This window comes from Desmodus rotundus, chromosome 10 (genome assembly GCF_022682495.2).
Source record: "Desmodus rotundus isolate HL8 chromosome 10, HLdesRot8A.1, whole genome shotgun sequence".
In the NCBI taxonomy this organism is placed as follows: Eukaryota; Metazoa; Chordata; class Mammalia; order Chiroptera; family Phyllostomidae; genus Desmodus; species Desmodus rotundus.
The window spans coordinates 33,646,749-33,663,699 of NC_071396.1; the positions used below are offsets into that span (position 1 = coordinate 33,646,749).

At 44.2% G+C, this 16,951-nt stretch overlaps 1 protein-coding gene across 1 annotated transcript in view; it reads left to right on the forward strand.

The window, feature by feature from the left end:
• The window catches only part of AGBL1 (AGBL carboxypeptidase 1), a 470,051-nt gene extending 453,302 nt beyond the window's left edge, over positions 1-16,749 (forward strand). The window contains exon 23 of the mRNA XM_045196586.2: positions 15,782-16,749. Coding sequence (XP_045052521.2) covers positions 15,782-15,983 — 202 coding nt within the window. The 3' untranslated portion in view covers positions 15,984-16,749. The remainder of the gene's footprint in view (positions 1-15,781) is intronic.
• Positions 16,750-16,951: the final 202 nt, after the last annotated feature.

Consider the following 16,951-nt stretch of genomic DNA (forward strand, 5'->3'; position numbering starts at 1 on the left):
GTGGAGCTGTCGTCAGTGTGATCCAGGCCAGCAGTTAGACTCAGAGGAAGAGACTGAGAGGCAGAACACTTGGCTTCAGTGTGGGGGGAGCTGGTTCTCGGATTCAAGTCCCAACCCAACAGGTGAGAACAACGAGAGAGGCAAGGGTGCAGGCACAGGTAAGGCGCCATGGGAGCAGGTGGAAAGGTCATGTCCCCGTGAGTTGGTCTGTGATTCCAGGCAGGACCCCAAGCCTCACAGGGAATCAGAGTGAGTAGGTGTTAGGACTGGGAGTCCCTGGGAGCCAGAAGCAATGCTCGTGTGGGCTGCCACCGCCATGTTCAGACCAGGTGCTCCAGGGATAAGAAAGCCAACTCTTCCTGGACCTTCCCTCCATGGGGGAGGCAGGCCCCCTTGGCAACAGTTGCCACTAGTCCTGGGTCAGGGACAGGGAGACCAAGTCTGTAGCTGACCAGCCAGCATCAGCTGCTGTGTACAAGGATATGTCTTTGGGCTCCCTGAGCCTCCGTTTCCTCATTTCTAAAAGTTGTTGAAAGGTCTGAATGAGTAGAGGCCTGCGGCATAGGGCCTGGTACAGTAGTAACACTAAGAATAGCAATGCGATCCTTGTCGTCATTATTAATGTCAATTTCCCAGTCCTGGGCTGGGAGCAGGCATTCAGGGACACTCTTCCCACTTACCTCACTCACTGGGCATAAGAAAATCTTTCCGGGTCCATCTGGGATAGGGCGTGTGGGTCAGTTGTCGGATCCCACACTTTGCTCAAGTGCAGGGGCCCCATGACCACTCCCACTGCTTCTCTCTGTGATTTCTTGGCCAGACCAGCATCTGGCCGGGGCCAAGCTAGACATCTGACTTCACAGGCTCCTTGGGACCACTCCTCCAATTGTAAAAACTTAGCTCGGGAGACATTTGGCCACCCACCCCTGATGGTCTTCTGGGGAAGGGGGTGAAATTCACCTGCTGAGTGCACAGTGTTCGATGCCTGCTGTAACTTTAGCTGCAGAGAAGGTGTCATCTGCGGCTTGGCCTGAGGCCAGTTGTTCCTCATGTCCTGGGTAAGAATTTTCCTCCTCCCCTTCTCCTTGGCCTCCTGCTAATTTCACTGATGCACCAAAGCATCCATTTTTAATCTGGCCAAATCAATTACAAATGGTACAGGTTGTAAATGCCCAAGGAACTTCTGAAAACTAATTAATATGCAGTCCCCACAATAAATTACCCCTTTCCTTTGGCTTCCTGTTGCAGCAGACTCTTTTGAGGAGGCAGAGAAAGGGCAGCATGGCCTGCCAGGGACAATCACCCTTGGCCACGTTGAGTGACGTTACAGGATATCCGTGGGATTTCATTCAGCCTTTCCACCATGGGGAGGGACTTGGGAGGAGAAACTCAAAAGTCTGGCTTTCATAGTTTTTCCTCCCTGGTGAAAACGGATGATGGAATTTCAGAGTTTGCCGAGTCTCAGCTTTGGGTACCAAGAAAGTCTTCTCTTGACTGAGTGAAAATGGAAAGCACATCAGTAATAAGAACAGGAAATCTGCCCATATGCAGGGCTCACACCCTCTCAGGTGGAGACCCTTCACTCAAAACTGCCCTTCATGGGAAGTGCCATTCTCTTACTCAGAACTGTCCTCGACATTATCAGGACCAGAGGAGGAGAGGAACAGGGTGAAAAGCTGTGGGACGTTCAAAGCCTGGCATCAGGCGGTGGAGGAATTTGGGGACAATTGTTATGTCAGGAAGGCCAGGCATGGTGACAGAAGGAAAAAGTTCTTCGAATCCAGATGGTAGTGAGAAGGTTCCTATTTGGGGTTCCCTACGTGTGGTGGTGGTTGGGTGTTCCTTTGTGCACAGGTGTGGCATGTGTGTACACACATGTGTGCATACATCTGCGTGAGGGTGTAGATTTGGATAGTGCGCTCGTGTGCCATGTGCATTTGTATGTATGTGGATGAGTTTGGGCATGTACATGCATACATTGTACTTCAGTGCCTGTGTCTGTGCGCATGCGTGTATGTTGGGGGCACCGGGGCACACTAGGGCAGATAAGGCCCCTTACCCACTTCAGCCCGTGCCCCGCCTGGCCAGGGACAGCACGCGCGTTCTTGGTGTGATCATCCGCTGGACACCGGGTAGGCCAGAGGAGGGGGAGACCCAGCACCCGGCTCTCAGTCTGCCTCCTGGTAGACGCCCAGTAAACACCTGCCAAGCGCAGGCGTCGTGCATCCCACTGGTGAACGTGGCGGCGGTGCGTGCGTGCAGCCAGCTGACTCCTGTTACCTCCTATTTTACCAGAAGTGCTTCTGCATTCAGCTTTGTAATTTGGGGAGTCAGGGGTTTGTCATTTCTTTGCGTGTTTTTAAAATGGAAATGTGTTTCTGAAACTAGCATGGGATCAAATGTGAAATGTAGAATAAACTCGGTAATTCTTGATTGGGAGAAACCTTATGTCATATAATGCCCTCAGCTTCTTTCGCTGAAAATCTCAGTGTCTCCCTGACGATTGTCACTCTGTCCCTCGTCTTGCCCTGGGTTGTCTGTCAGTTTAGTTTGCAGACGATGCAGGCTCTTCCTCAGTCAGTGCTTTTATAAAAAGGTGTTCTTTCTCATGTGTGTCACTGCAAGAGCATTCTGACTTGTCTTCCCGTTCTGTTTCCCCCACTGCATTCTGCACACCTTTCCTGGGTGACCTTTCAATAGATCTAAGGTCATAGCGAGTTCAAACATAGGAAACTGCCTGCAGGGGACATCTCTTCACCTGAAAAAAATGGCCGTTTAATACAGTTCACCCAGTGCCATCATCTAGTTCACAAGTCTGGGTTGGGACCCCACGACGACAGTCTTTGTTTGAGGGGAACTTGCTGTGCTTTGTGTCCGATTTATGTTCCAGAATCAAATAAGCTTGAGTGGAACTCCCGACCCTCACTCCCCGCAGATGCCATCGACAGATAGTGGCAGTGAAGAGCAGACAGCCACCGTTAAAATGCAGTGTCCGAGTCAGTAGCCACTGTCTGCCGCACGTGATGCCTCCCTGCCTGACCAGCTGAGCTGTGTGCTTCCCGAAGCCCGTACTCACTTTCTCCCAGTGCAGGACTGTCCCTCAGTGCCAGCCCTGATGCCACGCATTACTGGCTGGATGACCTTGCACAAATCACCGAAGGTTTCCACTTTTCTTTATATAAAAATTGGTTGTATTAATAATGGCACTGAACTCACTGGATCAGCACAAGATCAGCGTTCAGGGGCAGACTATTCTCTGTCCCTTGGGCTGTTCTACAGATGAACGGCAACTCTGGGGACCATTTTCTCCCCATCCTCAGTCTGAGAGGAGGGAGTGGCCTTTTTTTAAATGACATGTAGCCCCTCCTTTAAAAAAAATTCCCTGTGAAAATGTTACAACATTTTTCTTACACATACATGAGGAAGTCTTAGGTTTTTTTCTATTTGAGTGATTATCACCGGGGATGTAAATTACAGAATGAATTTAGTCAAGTTGCTTTGTAGTTAATAATTTTTGCTTCATTTTGTGAGAAAATATTGGTATTGCATTAATTTTTTAAATAGCATGCACAATTATACCCTCATTAATGATGTCAAGTATTATTAGTTAATACATTGCTCCAGTTATGTTTTTTAAATTAAACAGCTAATCTCTGAGTTATATTTAAATAATTATGTCTAATGATAACGGGATAGAGTGTGTCCTGCATCTTCCTTACGAACAAAATGATGGCCTGTAAAATAAAGTGTGACTTCCTTTCCTTGGCCCCTCAGCTTCTGCCCTCCCCCAGCTTCCTGTCAGGTCCCTAACCTCATGCAGATTCTGCTCCCTACACTCTAAGGCTCAGACACAGGCTGTCCATGCTACTGTCTCCCTCATCTCCCTCGCTGTTGGGATTTTGCACAGTTACTCTTCATCCTGGGTTGTTGTTTCCTTACCTCTTTGTTTTTGATGGAGTCGCTTATTCCATCCGCTGACCTCCCAGGTGCACTGCCTGCTGCTGGCCTAGAGCGTTCGGTGAGCGAGCTGTAATCACCTCTCATGGGCTCCCTGGGTCTTCTCTGTTCCTGTCCCCATCAAGAGCCTGCAGCCCATACGAGGTGGACGACAAGCTGTTTTCTCCCTTTGCTTTCTAAATTAACGAACACATAAATGAGCAAAAGGTAATCCATAGACAATCAATACATATTTCTAAATGAATCAGTGGGTTCAATGAATTCGTAATTCTAAGCATTTTAATGAGTGTGAGATTTATACAGCTCAGGTGAACAGAAAATCAAAGCAGAAATAGCTTAGTTAGGTTTTAAAAAGTTAACAACCAAGTGTGAAGCGATGCCATTGAGTTAAGTGAGGTAATTCACTTAAAGTGTGTAGCAAGTGCCTCTCAGTAAGCGTTCAGATACAGTAGATAACATCGTATTGTGATCGCAATAGATTACTCATTAATTAGTAAATGGCAAAACTGACTAATAGATGCTACCAGATGATGCTGACACATCCACTCAGCGATGCTATTTTCATGTACAGTGAAGAAGCTTTTGAAAGACATTACAATAACTACAGACATAATTTAATTTATATAATGTGCAAGTTTGCTTATAGATAATCTTCCCTTTGTTAGAATTCCTATAATACAGCATCAAGGTTTGATAAATGATACGTATTTGCTCTTGCTTTTGGCCAAATTATGTGATGTATATTGCATAATGTATTTTATTATGATGCTTATGAGAAAATTGTCACAGCCCCTCCTGGGGTGATTATTTGCTTTTTGACTCCTCGGGGCAGACTTTCTCTGGCCCATTCCTGACGGGTATTCATGATCTGTTCTGTCCTGCCGTGGCCAATTACGATCCTCAAAGGCCATCTTCTGTTGAATTAATATTTTTATATGTAACAGAAAACATAACTGTCACCTAAAATTATAACTTGTCTTCATTCATTCAAGCTGTGCCCAGGTAAAGTACTCAAATCAAAATACTTTCTTGAAGGTCATTAGTCATCTTTAGAGTGCGGTTGTTCTATCAATTAATATCCTACTAATTAAGTTCCCTTAGAATTGAATGTGGTGTCCATTAAAATGGGCATCTTTGGAGCTGGAATGACCTCCTCCTGAAGGGGCGGCCAGCTTTCTCTCACACACCTCACGTAGAGACTTCATTTCTCAGTAGTGTCTGCCTCACCTGGGGATCTCCTCTGACACTTTGTAACTCTTCAAATACCATGTACTGATTATTTATCTCCTTGGCAAAGAGGATCACAACTCTCTACGTCATATCATATCTGAGAAACATACCTGTTTCATTCTTTGTCTCTTTACCCAGGGATTTCTCCCAACGAACTTTCACACAACTTTGTTGTCAGGGAAAATGTGCGTGATCACATGTAGAGATCCGTAAACTGATTGCTTTTCACCAAAACAGAACATGACATCTACAAAGTGGTGGTTCTTAGCCCAGACCCGGTGGTGGGTGGCAGCAGGTATGATTCTGTGTTGTGAAACCAAGAGACAGCTGGTTTTCTTCCTACAACTGAGATGAGAAATCCGTTGCTCTGTAAACTGCTGGAAATCCCTGGGTGCTTCTGAAGGCAAGGAGATTTGATTCTGTTCCTACAACAAAAAGGCCTGTGTAAAGAATTCTTTTAGACTGTAACAATAGCAACACAAAATCCTTTTATCTGAAACCTGAGAGCCTGATAGAAACATAGAATTTGGGAGACAGCGCCCAAGATAACAAAAAAGAGTCTTTAAATAGCAGTGCTGATTTATGTTTTTCTCACAGGCTCCTCAGCTTCTATCACATCCTACATATTTCAGTCTTTCTATCCTTTTCTGCCTGTTTCATCTTTACTGTAAACGTCGTATTCTAGTATTGATGCTTCCTGCGTTCCTAGGACAGAGAACACAAATACCTACCTATGCAAGCGAACTAGAATCTCACATAAAAACACCATTTACCTTAAAGTTTTAGCCAATGATCTTGTAAAGAAACAGCCCATTCTAGCACTTCTAACGTCTGCAGTTTGAAAAGTCGAAGTATGAATTCTCTTAAATACCTCACCTCTTCAATTTCCATGTGAGGCTGGTAGAAATCAGGAGAGATATAGGGTTACCTGTAATCTGGGCACAGAGCGTATTTTACTTGGGTTAAGAAAGGGAGTTTTCTGTCATTCCTTCATAGGTATTTGGTTGGAGCATTTTCTGCGTGTAAGTCAAGAGCTAAGAGCTCTGAGAGTTTCAAGTTAATCCGACCTCCAGGGGAAAGCATAGTGAATAAGTACACTCAAATCAAATGAGTCATTATTTCTAGTCTGCATAACTGTGGATGCTTTTCCAAAGGAAATAACATCTGGGCTTGGTCTTAAGACACCTGGGGGTTTAAGTTACCAGTGGCCAGAAGGACACGTTGCAGGTAGAGGCTGCGACAGCCAACTCGGAGAAACACCAGAGCCCCAAGCATGTTTGAGTCGAGGTGAGAGACCTAGGTAACTTGAATGGTGGGATGATTATGTAGAACAGAGTTAGAAAGCTTGGATGAAGAAGTAGCAGAGATCACATTGTTGAAGCTCCTTCCTCCTCTCACCCTGCCCCAGATATGTAGTGTCAAGACTCTAAGATAGAAGAGGATATGAACTAAAATTCTGTTAAGGTAGGGGGTAGGGAAGGCAATCGAGATTTGCTGAGAGGTGACAAAGTGGTCACTGTGAAGGGCTTCACTTAGGTGTGTTTAAGAGAATGAGACTAAGTAATTTTCAGTTAAACTGTTTATATAAAGATTCTGCTTTATTTTAGTAATTTATGAAAACAAATCATAAGATACATATATGGAAAGATATATATGTGTGTATGTATATATGTTTATATATATGTGCCTTTCTGTCTATTCATCTAGCTACCTAGGTTCCTTTGCAGGGGTGACCAACCTGCAGCCTATGGGCTGCATGCGTCCCAGGGTGGCTATGAATTGGGGCCAACACAAAATCGTAAATTTATTTAAAATGTTCCGAGATTTTGTGTGTGTGATTACGTGTCACCATGTATTTAATATGTGGCCCAGGACAACAACAACTCTTCTTCCAGTGCAGTCCAGAGACGCCAAAAGGTTGGACACCCCGCTTTAAAGTTTCCTGCCCTTGGAGCCATAAATCTCAGCTTTGAAGACAAACATCTTCTGTAATGGTCACGTGGCTTAAAGCCAGCTCGCTGACTGCAAGCATCATGCTCCCCAGGGCTTTTGCTCTGTTAACACCTGTTACTCCAGACTTGCTTAAGCACCTCCCCCTAGCTGGAGTCTGCTGTGGTCTCATACGAGGTTTCAGGTTCCTCAGGTGCACAGGCATCCTGAGTCCAGTGAGGAGCAGGGCGGAGGTGGGAACAGCACCTGAATCAAACCTGCACATGTCCCTGGAACATGTCCCTCTCGTCTCTCCCACCCTTTCTCCCTGCCTCCCTCCCTCACTGTGCTCTTACTCATTCTCACTACCCCACTGGCTCCCATTCCCACTGTCTTCTGTTCTGGATTTCTCATTGCACGTCCCCACACCATAATGGAGTCACTTGTTGATGTATTTCTGTTTTTTGGGGGGTGAGAGTGACATGGGACTTTTTCTCCATCTCATGTCTGCATCCATGACTTTGATTTTGGCTGAATTAATATCCATCCCAGGGCTTCCTTTAAGCAAGACAGATTTGTATACATCGATATGTGTTAATGGAGTTAAGGGGAACAAGACCCCTTGGTGCAATGTGATTATTGTACATCTGTGCTGCATGTACCTTTCAGATACTGAGAAAATTATCTAAATACCCAGTGTCTCTCCTCCCCCAACTGTAAAATAGGAATGATAATATCACCCCATAGATTTGTTTGTTCGTCCATATTTTAAATGAAAGAAGAGCAAATTCCAAGCTCCTGGCACACAGCAGACGATTGGCAATGTTAATTCTTTCCCTTTACCAATAGTGCCTAGTGCTTTTCTCTCTACAAGAAACTCTCCAGTACTGGAGTTAACAAAAAAGGGGGGGTCATAAATTATGTTACTCCTCTTAAAAGTGTTCAATCAGTGATGGCGTGAAGATCTTGGCAACTAGGAAGCACTAGGGAACCAGCTAATTGTTCTGGGTGATGGTGGTGAAGTGGTCATAGTGGGCATGGTCTGACTGCTTCACGGCCCCCGAATCTGTGCGCTATTTAGTAGGCTGCTGGGCCCAGCATTCCCAGGGCTCTGCTCCTGAAGAAAGTGAATAGAGGAGGGTCCAGGAGGAATAGCACTGTGTGAACAGCGGGTCCAAATACTCCCTTGGGAGGCAGCCGCCTAGGGGCTCCAAGTCGCTCATTCTTGTGCACAACAGCCAAGGTGCACTGAGGCTGCATTTCTTTGAGAAGAGGGCTGAGGAGGGGCCCAGCTGTTCTAGGAGGGAGATGGGTGATAGGCTGGCAGGGATGAGCTCCTTGGATGTGCATGAGTATCTGGCATTTTAAGTGTCCTCTTGCTTCACAGTGGGGGCTGCCTCTTGAGGCCTGACATTCACCCAAGTCTTGAGCATTCCCTCAGCCTGTAAAGAAAACAAGGGAAAGAGAGACGGCGTAAAGCTGCATTTCAGCCAGCATCAGCATCAAGGTGTGTGCCACAGGCTGGTTTCGTTCACCCTGTTAGCATGCAGAATTATTTCGCACTACAGAAAGCCATCTTTCCCCAACCGAGAAAACAAGCAAAACAAAGAAAGCAGAACTAATTAAGAGCGTCATATCTCAATAAATATGCAAATGGAAAATCAAAACAAAGAGTTTCTATTTATCACATCATAAAGTTGCAAATTGCTGTTCTGGCCGGCTTGGAGGAGGAATTGCAAGGGATAGAGGCTTCTTCATGGCTTCACTTTGAAGCTGAAAGCCCCACTGATGGGTTTATGTGTGAGGATGAGGATGATGAACTGGCCAGGATGAAAACATTTCTAAGCCTGTCTCCAACTGCTGGGGAGAGGAAAGGGAAATCAGATTTTACTTGAATTAATGTGTCATGTTTTGTGCTATGAAATTTGCTTTCCTTTATGTCGTTTCAAGTTAGTAACGTGCCCCTTTCATAGATGAAACTCAGAGAAGGTAAATTCCTGTTTCTCCCTCAGACTTTGCAGCCAGGATTCAAAACCTCAGTTATTCGACTCCATGTTTATGTCTTGTTTCTGATGTACAGTTTCCCGTGCCCATGCAGTTCCCCAGCATCACCCAAAGCGAGTTTAGAACATGTGTCTACAGGACATCAAACAGTCAGATAAAAAGGAGGGAATGAAATCCATTTTCAGTGTGTTGGTCCCCATACATTTCCCACATTTGGGTGTTAAGGACCCACCCTATTGTTGGAAGCAGAGTTTGATTTCTGCATAATATTTGTTTGTAAGTGACACATGGTGATTTCTTGTTATCGAATTCCTAATTTTTGAGCAATAAGGGAGAGAAAGACCAAGAGGGAAAACAGCTGACGCCCTGATATTGTTGAAATGGCTGTTACTCTGCCTTCCCACATGCATGTTGTCCCGAGGGAGCGGCACCTCTCATCTGTAGAGAGCAACTCTGAATGATGCTGGCAGTGTTGTTTCAGAAACTTGAGCCCCCTCTCTGCCACGTCCTGCCCTGGGAAGAAGGTTCTCCCTGGACGCCAGGATTGTGTTTGCCCTTCTGGTCCACTGGACTAGCATGAGGGCCGGTTCTGTACAAGGATGGGGATTACCTGGCATGAGCAAACGGCTAATGAGATGGGGCCAGCATGGTACCTGTCAGATATTCCTCACTGCGCTGGGCTTGAGGGCAGGGCACCTAGCAGTCTTACAGCGAGTGGAGGTCAGCACAGGTAGAACTGCTTATTACCATGGGCAGTAATAAGTGACCCCTCGCCAGGGACACTTGCTGCCAGCAGGTTTTTTTTTTTTTTTTCTTCTGTATCCCCTTTTCTTCCTTTTTTTTTTGGTTGTTTTAGTAGTTTCTATCCTAATTCTTATTGCTTAAATGGAATTATGGTGTCTATAATTTTTAATCACCTTTAATTTGTTGAGCTATAAAAATGTACTCTTATCTTTCATCTCCTAGTAGGTGCCAACTAAATATTGGATCACTAAATAATTGAATGAATGAATGAATGAGTGAGTGAATGAATGAGGATGGGCAGAATACCAAAGAAAAAAAAAAAGCTTGTCCTGAGTCGTCTTTGCTTGGTGATAGAGTATTTATGTTCACTACTCTGCTCTCCTAGCTCATAAATATTTGCAAATCTTGATTTGTTCTCTCTTCCAACCCTCCATCCCTGAAGACAGTTTGTCTGAATTGGTTGTTTGTATCATGGAAAACCAGTCATGCTGGCTCTTCCTGCAGCCCCACTGGGCACTGGGACACACTGCGTGCGTGAGTCCATTGCCCCTTCCCTCAGCTTCCCCCAGCGTTCCTAGTGCTAGAGTTGCTGCTGTGCTTCTGTCAGCAACCAGTTGGTTTTTCCTGGGTGTTACACTTCCAGGTTCTCGTTTCGTTCTGTAGATTGACGTGTCTGCCCCTGGGCCAGGACCTTGCGGTTTTGTTTTCTGTAGCCATATGATCAATCTTACGGTTGAGTAGCGAGATCTCTCCCACTCTGTTCTCGTTTTCAAAATTATTTCAGCTGTTTTTCGTTCCTTCACCTTTCCATGTAAGTTTTAGGGTGATGTTGTCTGGATCCACAAAAATCTTTTTTGGAGTTTTGATAGGAATCGTGTTAAATTTGTGTATCAATTTGGGGGCATTGACACTTTACAAGGTTGACTCCTCTGGGCTAGGGATATTTCTCCATTTATATAAATTTTCTTTGATTTTTATCATTAGCTTTTTATACTTCTTAGGACACAAGTATCATGTATGTTTTGTTCTATTAACACCTAAGTATTTCTTTCTTGTTTAATGACTATAAATGCTTAGTGATTTTAACATGGTCATTGTGAAGTACAATTGATTTTTTTGTTAATCTTGTAACTGACATCATTGACCTCACTGGTAGTTCTAGGAGTTGTTTTTTATTTAACTTTCTATTATTGTTCTTGTACATTCTCAGATAGAGTTAGTTTTATGTTTTGCTTTCCTATCTATATGCCTTTTATATTCTCTTCTTGTCTTGCCAAGCTGGCTGGAGCTCCCAGGACTACGCTGAATAATAGCCATCGTGAGAGACATTTTTGACTTGTTCCCAGTGATAAGGGAAAATAATTCAGTGTTTACCATTAAATATAATATTAGCTGTAAGTTTTTTCAAATGTTCTTTATCAGGCAGAGACAGCCCCCCTCTATTATTATCTTTTCTGAGAGCTTTTATTATTAATGTGTGTCAAATTTTTTCAAATTTATTTTCTGCATAATTTATTTGATTATGTTAATCTGGTGGATTGCTTTGACTGATTTGTGAATATGGGACAAGTCTTGCATCCCTGGAATTAACTCCACTTACTCTGGGTGCATAGTTGTTTTTACATAATGGTGGGTTCAATTTGCTAATAGTTTGTGAAGGATATTACATGAGGGGTATTTATATTCATGAGGGGTATTGATCTGTAGTTGATATTTACTGTCTTTGCCTGGTTTTAGGATTAAGGTAGTACTTGACTCATAAAATGAGTGGAAAGCATTCCCTCTTTTATTTTCTGCAGGAGAATGTATAGAATTGGTGTTAATTCTTCTTTAATCCTGTTGTAGAATTCTCCAGTGAAAATATCTGGGCCTCGACATCTTTTCTGAGATTTGTAAATTATGATTTCAGTTTCCATAGGAATTATAGGGCAATTTAAATGCTCTCTTTCATATTGAGTGAATTATGGTAGTTTTTGCTTTTTGAGGAGTTGGTCCGTATCTTCTAAGTTGTCGAATTTGTGTGTACAGAGTTTTCGGTGGTGGCCCCTCATTTTGCGGATACCTGCAGGGTCTATGGTGGTCGTGCCTGTTTCATTGCCAACATTAGTACGTGGTGCCTTCCTTTTTTGCTTTGACATGTGGTTAGAGGTTGGTCAGTTTTATAGACCTTTCCAGCTCTTTGTTTCATTGAATTTCTCTATTGTTTTTCAGTTTTAATTACATCAGTTTTTGCTCTTATCTTTATTAGTTTCTTTCCTTTACTTGTTTTGGTATTATTCTCTTATTTTACCTATTTTCTTGAGGGATTAGCTGAGGTTTTAAATTTTTAGACTTTTCTAAGCTAAACATTTACTGCTGTAAATGTCCCTCTTACCACATGGCTCTGTGTCCCACAGGTTTTTATACTATATTTTGACTTCCACTCAGTACATTGTGTGTTTTTTAACTTTCCTGTAAGATGCCCTCTTTGACCACCTGAATTATTGAGAAGTGTTTTTTTTACTTACTTTCCAAATGCATGGGAATTCTCTTTTTGTCTTTTTGTTTTTGATTTTTTGCCATGATTCCACTGTGGCCAGAGGACATACTCAGCACAACTTCACTGCTAAATTGGTTGAGGTTCATTTGTGGCTCAGGATCTGGCCTGTCTTGGCATGTTTTCCATGTACATTGGGGAGCTGTGTATCCTGCTGTTATGGGTGGAATGCTCTGTCAACGTTAGTTATATCTTGCTACTTGATGGTGCTGTTGCTGATTTCTGTCTAGCTGTTTAATCGTCTGTTGAGAAAGGAGTGTTGAAGTCCTGAGCTATAATCATAGATTTCTTCAATTCGTCTTTCAGTTCTATCAGTTTTTGCTTTGCACACTTTGCAGCTCTACCTGGGGCATACACACAGGCCTGCTCTGACTTCCTTTTGTAGTGACATTTTTATCATCAGATGGAGTGGGGCAAAAGTGGGTTTGCAGTTGTATGCCGAACACAGTTTATTCTTCTGTCATTATTCATTAATTACTGTATGTTCCATGTGAGCAACTGTAAACCTACTGTTGCCCACCCTGTGTATACCGCTGTGTCTCTGACTACTTACTTCCTTTGTCCCGATGACCACATTAAGGTTTATTTATACCAGCATCACCACACACATGTGAGTGATGTGATGTGCTGTGCTGTGAGGTCACAGTGGCTGTGATGTCACCAGCTGATAGGGATTGTTCAGCTTCATTATCATGTTTTGAGACCTCAGGCATATATGCTGTCATTGACGAAAATGCTGTTATATGGCGCACGGCTCTATATAAAGATACGAGTATACATACACATGTGTGTATATAGTGGTAGTGATACATATATGCACACGCACATGTGAACGTGCACATAGATATCTACATAACAAATGTGCATAATATATAATTTCATAACACACACTGTGTTATATTGTATATGTTTATTGCATGCCATATTTTACACATTACATTGTACATTACACTTCTTTATTACCTTAGTGATAAAGGAAAACATATTTGATTAAAATCTCCAAAATGCACTAACATGACAATTATGGTTTAATTCATATATAAAAACTTTGAACATGATGTCAAAAAATTCCTCACAAGATGGCCCAAAATATGGATTGTCCTGTGTACATACCAGTTAGATATTCAGTTTGGCAACTGTTTATTGTAGGCCTATTCTGTTCTCAACACATTCTAAGTGTTCTATCAGATAATGTGAATACAAATCAGACAGAAGCATGGGACTTATTCACAATAAGATGATACACATTATTAAGGATCAAAACAAATTAAGGGACTGTGTGAAGATTACTACTTAGAGGAAGAAAATTTCAGTAAGAGGAAGGTATCCAAACAGTCCTTTGGTGGAAATTAAGATGAACTTTCAAAAAAATGTGCCTCATTTTGTCGCATGTTGAAGAGTTGGAAGATCGTTTTAGTTTGAAGAAATCAGTTACATGAATAAAGGCTTAGAAAAAAATGTAGCATATTGTGTTTGAATGATCACAACAGGAACAGCCTGACAACGTGTCTGTAGTGGGGCAGGTTCAAGTCCACGAGTGACTGGTGCCAAGTCCACCGCAGGGGAAAGGCAGGGCTGGGAAAGACTGACCTCTTACTTGCTCAGGGGCTCCTGCCAGCTGGACCCCTTAGGGATGCCCCACCCTCCACTGCTCCCATTGCGTGCATAGGCCATGAGAATCACTGCCAGTTCCGAATCTAGGAGCGCTATAATAAAAATTAGGGCTTAGAGAAATTAGTAGCAGTGCCAGTTTGGAAGGGTTGGTGGTTGTTATTGCAGTAACCCAGGTGTGACGCAGCAAGTCGAGGTGTGTTCTCCTTCAACACCATATCTTAACCATCTTCAGTATCCACAGTAGAACGGTGGAAATAAAATGTGCCAGGTGCCTTTATTTCAGGGACACTCCGCTGGATAGCATCCTGTGTTTTCATACCGAGAGTTCCCAACTCCTGAGGGATTATGATTGCCTCTCTAGGAGGTACAGGGACGTTTCCAAGGTCCTGTAGTCAGGACTTGAACTCAGGTCCTTGGCATTGCTCAGCACTGTCAGCTCCATGCTCAGCATGGTGACAGTGAAGCCACAGGCACTCAGTGTTCTTGGCTGATTTCAGCTCGTGCAGCGGCTGAGGCAGTTCTTAACTTCCTTTGCTCAGTTTCTTTACCAACCACAAGGCAACCTGGACAGGATGATGATTTAACGCCCTGGTGCTGTGAAAACAAGATGCACATCACTTCCCCTTCCTCTCTGTTCAGGCAGGGACCCACCAGACCTTCCCTTTAGGGTCCCGGGGTCTGAAGAGCATAGAGGCAGCTCCCATCCATCACTAGATAATTAAGAAACTGGCCCTGATTCACTTCCCAAGCTAACGCATATCCATGCTGCTGATTACCCATTTTCGTTGTTTATGGCGAGGCAGGTGGATGAACAACTCTTGCCTGATTTATGAAGAGCTTGCCATCTATAAATCACAGAGTAGGAACCCAGTGTGCTGTTCCTCCTAATTGGTTAAGTCCTAAGTAAGAAGTGATTAGAAAGTCTTCAGGAAAGAAGGGGCCTTGTGCAGGTGAGGGAGATACACAGTTCCTTGCAAGGAAGGTTGCCTTGCTCACAATATATGGTCACCGTCTGTTGTCCGACCCCGTGGGCCCCATAGGTCTCTTGCTGAGCAACCCCTGCTCCTATTCCTTTTGTGCATAAGCTGAAGGGAGCAGGAGAGGTCGTGGGGGAGCACAGGCATAGCAGAGAATGCTCTTTTCCTGCTTGCTGTCTTGTTTAATTTCAACCTGGATTAATTTTCTATTTCCAATAAACCGTCCATCATGATGAAGGAAAGCTATGCCACGTGACTTCTCATGCTGTGAGTGTGGGAGACATGGGGATTTTTTAGTCCTACCTGCCCAAATCCCAGTCCCACTGTTCCCCAGGAGTGGCTGACGTGGTCCTGTCAGACCCTGTGTGGGGCTGCCTCTCATCACTCCCTTTGAGCCTCAAGGACCGTGAAGATGTGTCCACATGTCATGACTGCAAACTTCCTGATTGGACTTAGAAGTGCAGACTCCGCTGGCAAAGGAAGAAGGAAGCCCTGATCGATTTGTATGATTTCCTTCCTCCGTTCAAGGTAGTGGTCGAGAACAGGGCACTGTGCATGCCTCGCGGTTAAAAGGAGCCGGGACTCTCGAGTTCCATACTCAGAGAAGACAAGCCCCCTCTCCTTTCTGACTTCTTTTAACTATTCCTTCCTGTGGGTAACTTTTCATTTCCTCTTCCTCTCTCCATGTCCCTTTTCTGTGTCCCCTCCCCTCCGTGTGTCTCCTTTGTGTTTCCTTCCCTTCCTTCTTCTCCTTTCTTTCTTGTCCATATATCACGGGGACCCATGGCAGATGCAGGAGCAGCAGCATCACCTCAGAACTGGATGATGAGCCCCCGTGCATGGAGGAGATTGATTACGGTACAGATAGCAGCTCAGACCAGGAGGGGTGCACCTCTGAGCTGGACCGGCAGATCCGGGAGTGGGCCTCCCATGAGGATGAGGGTGAGGAAGAAGAGGAAGACCCAGGAGAGGGAAGAAGAACCACCTCGTAGCCCCGAGGTTCACGGCGCGTCCCATGTCCGCAACCATTGGACTAGCAGCGACACTGCTTCTTCCCCATCAGACACTCACAGCAGTGTCGGTGCAGGAAGCCAGCGCACGTGGGATTGTTCTCGGCAACGCTGTGTCCAGATTTTGTTCGGTTTCCCTAGGCATAGAAGCTGGCTACTTTGTAATTATATTCTTTTCCACGCATAGTTCACAGAACAAAACTTGGTCATGATTTAGACCCAACCCCCAGGAGCAAGGCATGGGTACTGTGATGTGCATTGTTGTTATTGCTGTTGCTGTGGGTAGTGCCTTCTTCTTCCAACTCTTTTCCAGATTTCTTTGCTGTAGTTGAGAAATCACACATCTGTCCTTTGCATTATTAAGACATTCAGATTTTCTGTAACATACATAAGAGGCTTAAGGGAAATAACACAGTTCAAATCCAAGCTGATGTCATCCCTTAACTTATCCCATATACATTATTTCTACTCTTAAACAGAAGATAGCATAATATTTCTGTTTTCTCATTGACTCATAAAATCAAGAAGATAGTATTGTTAAAAATGTAAATTCGGGGGGGCCAGACATAATGCTAATTCATGATCACCAGTTTGCACCTCGGCTCCAGTTAGTTTGTGGCATTACCTTCTAGTTGTCTAATACATTTCTGAGAGAAAGTGACCGGCACAGGTAGATTTCTAGGCAGCGTGGTCAGCAAAAGCCTGGAACATGGACTATTTATTGATCCATCTGTGCGACAAATAAATATTTTGCCCCTACCATGTGTCATGCAATTTACTAAGCTCTGAAGATGCAGAGAGAAAAGGCCCACCTTGTGTCCTCAAGTGGCTCACAGTTCAGTGGGAGAGGCACACAAGACGTTTTATTCTAACGTGGCAGCTCCTGCCGCTGCGGCGCCAGCTGGAGGATAACACTGGATTAGCTGACCTTGTGGGGGGAAGCTTCCCGA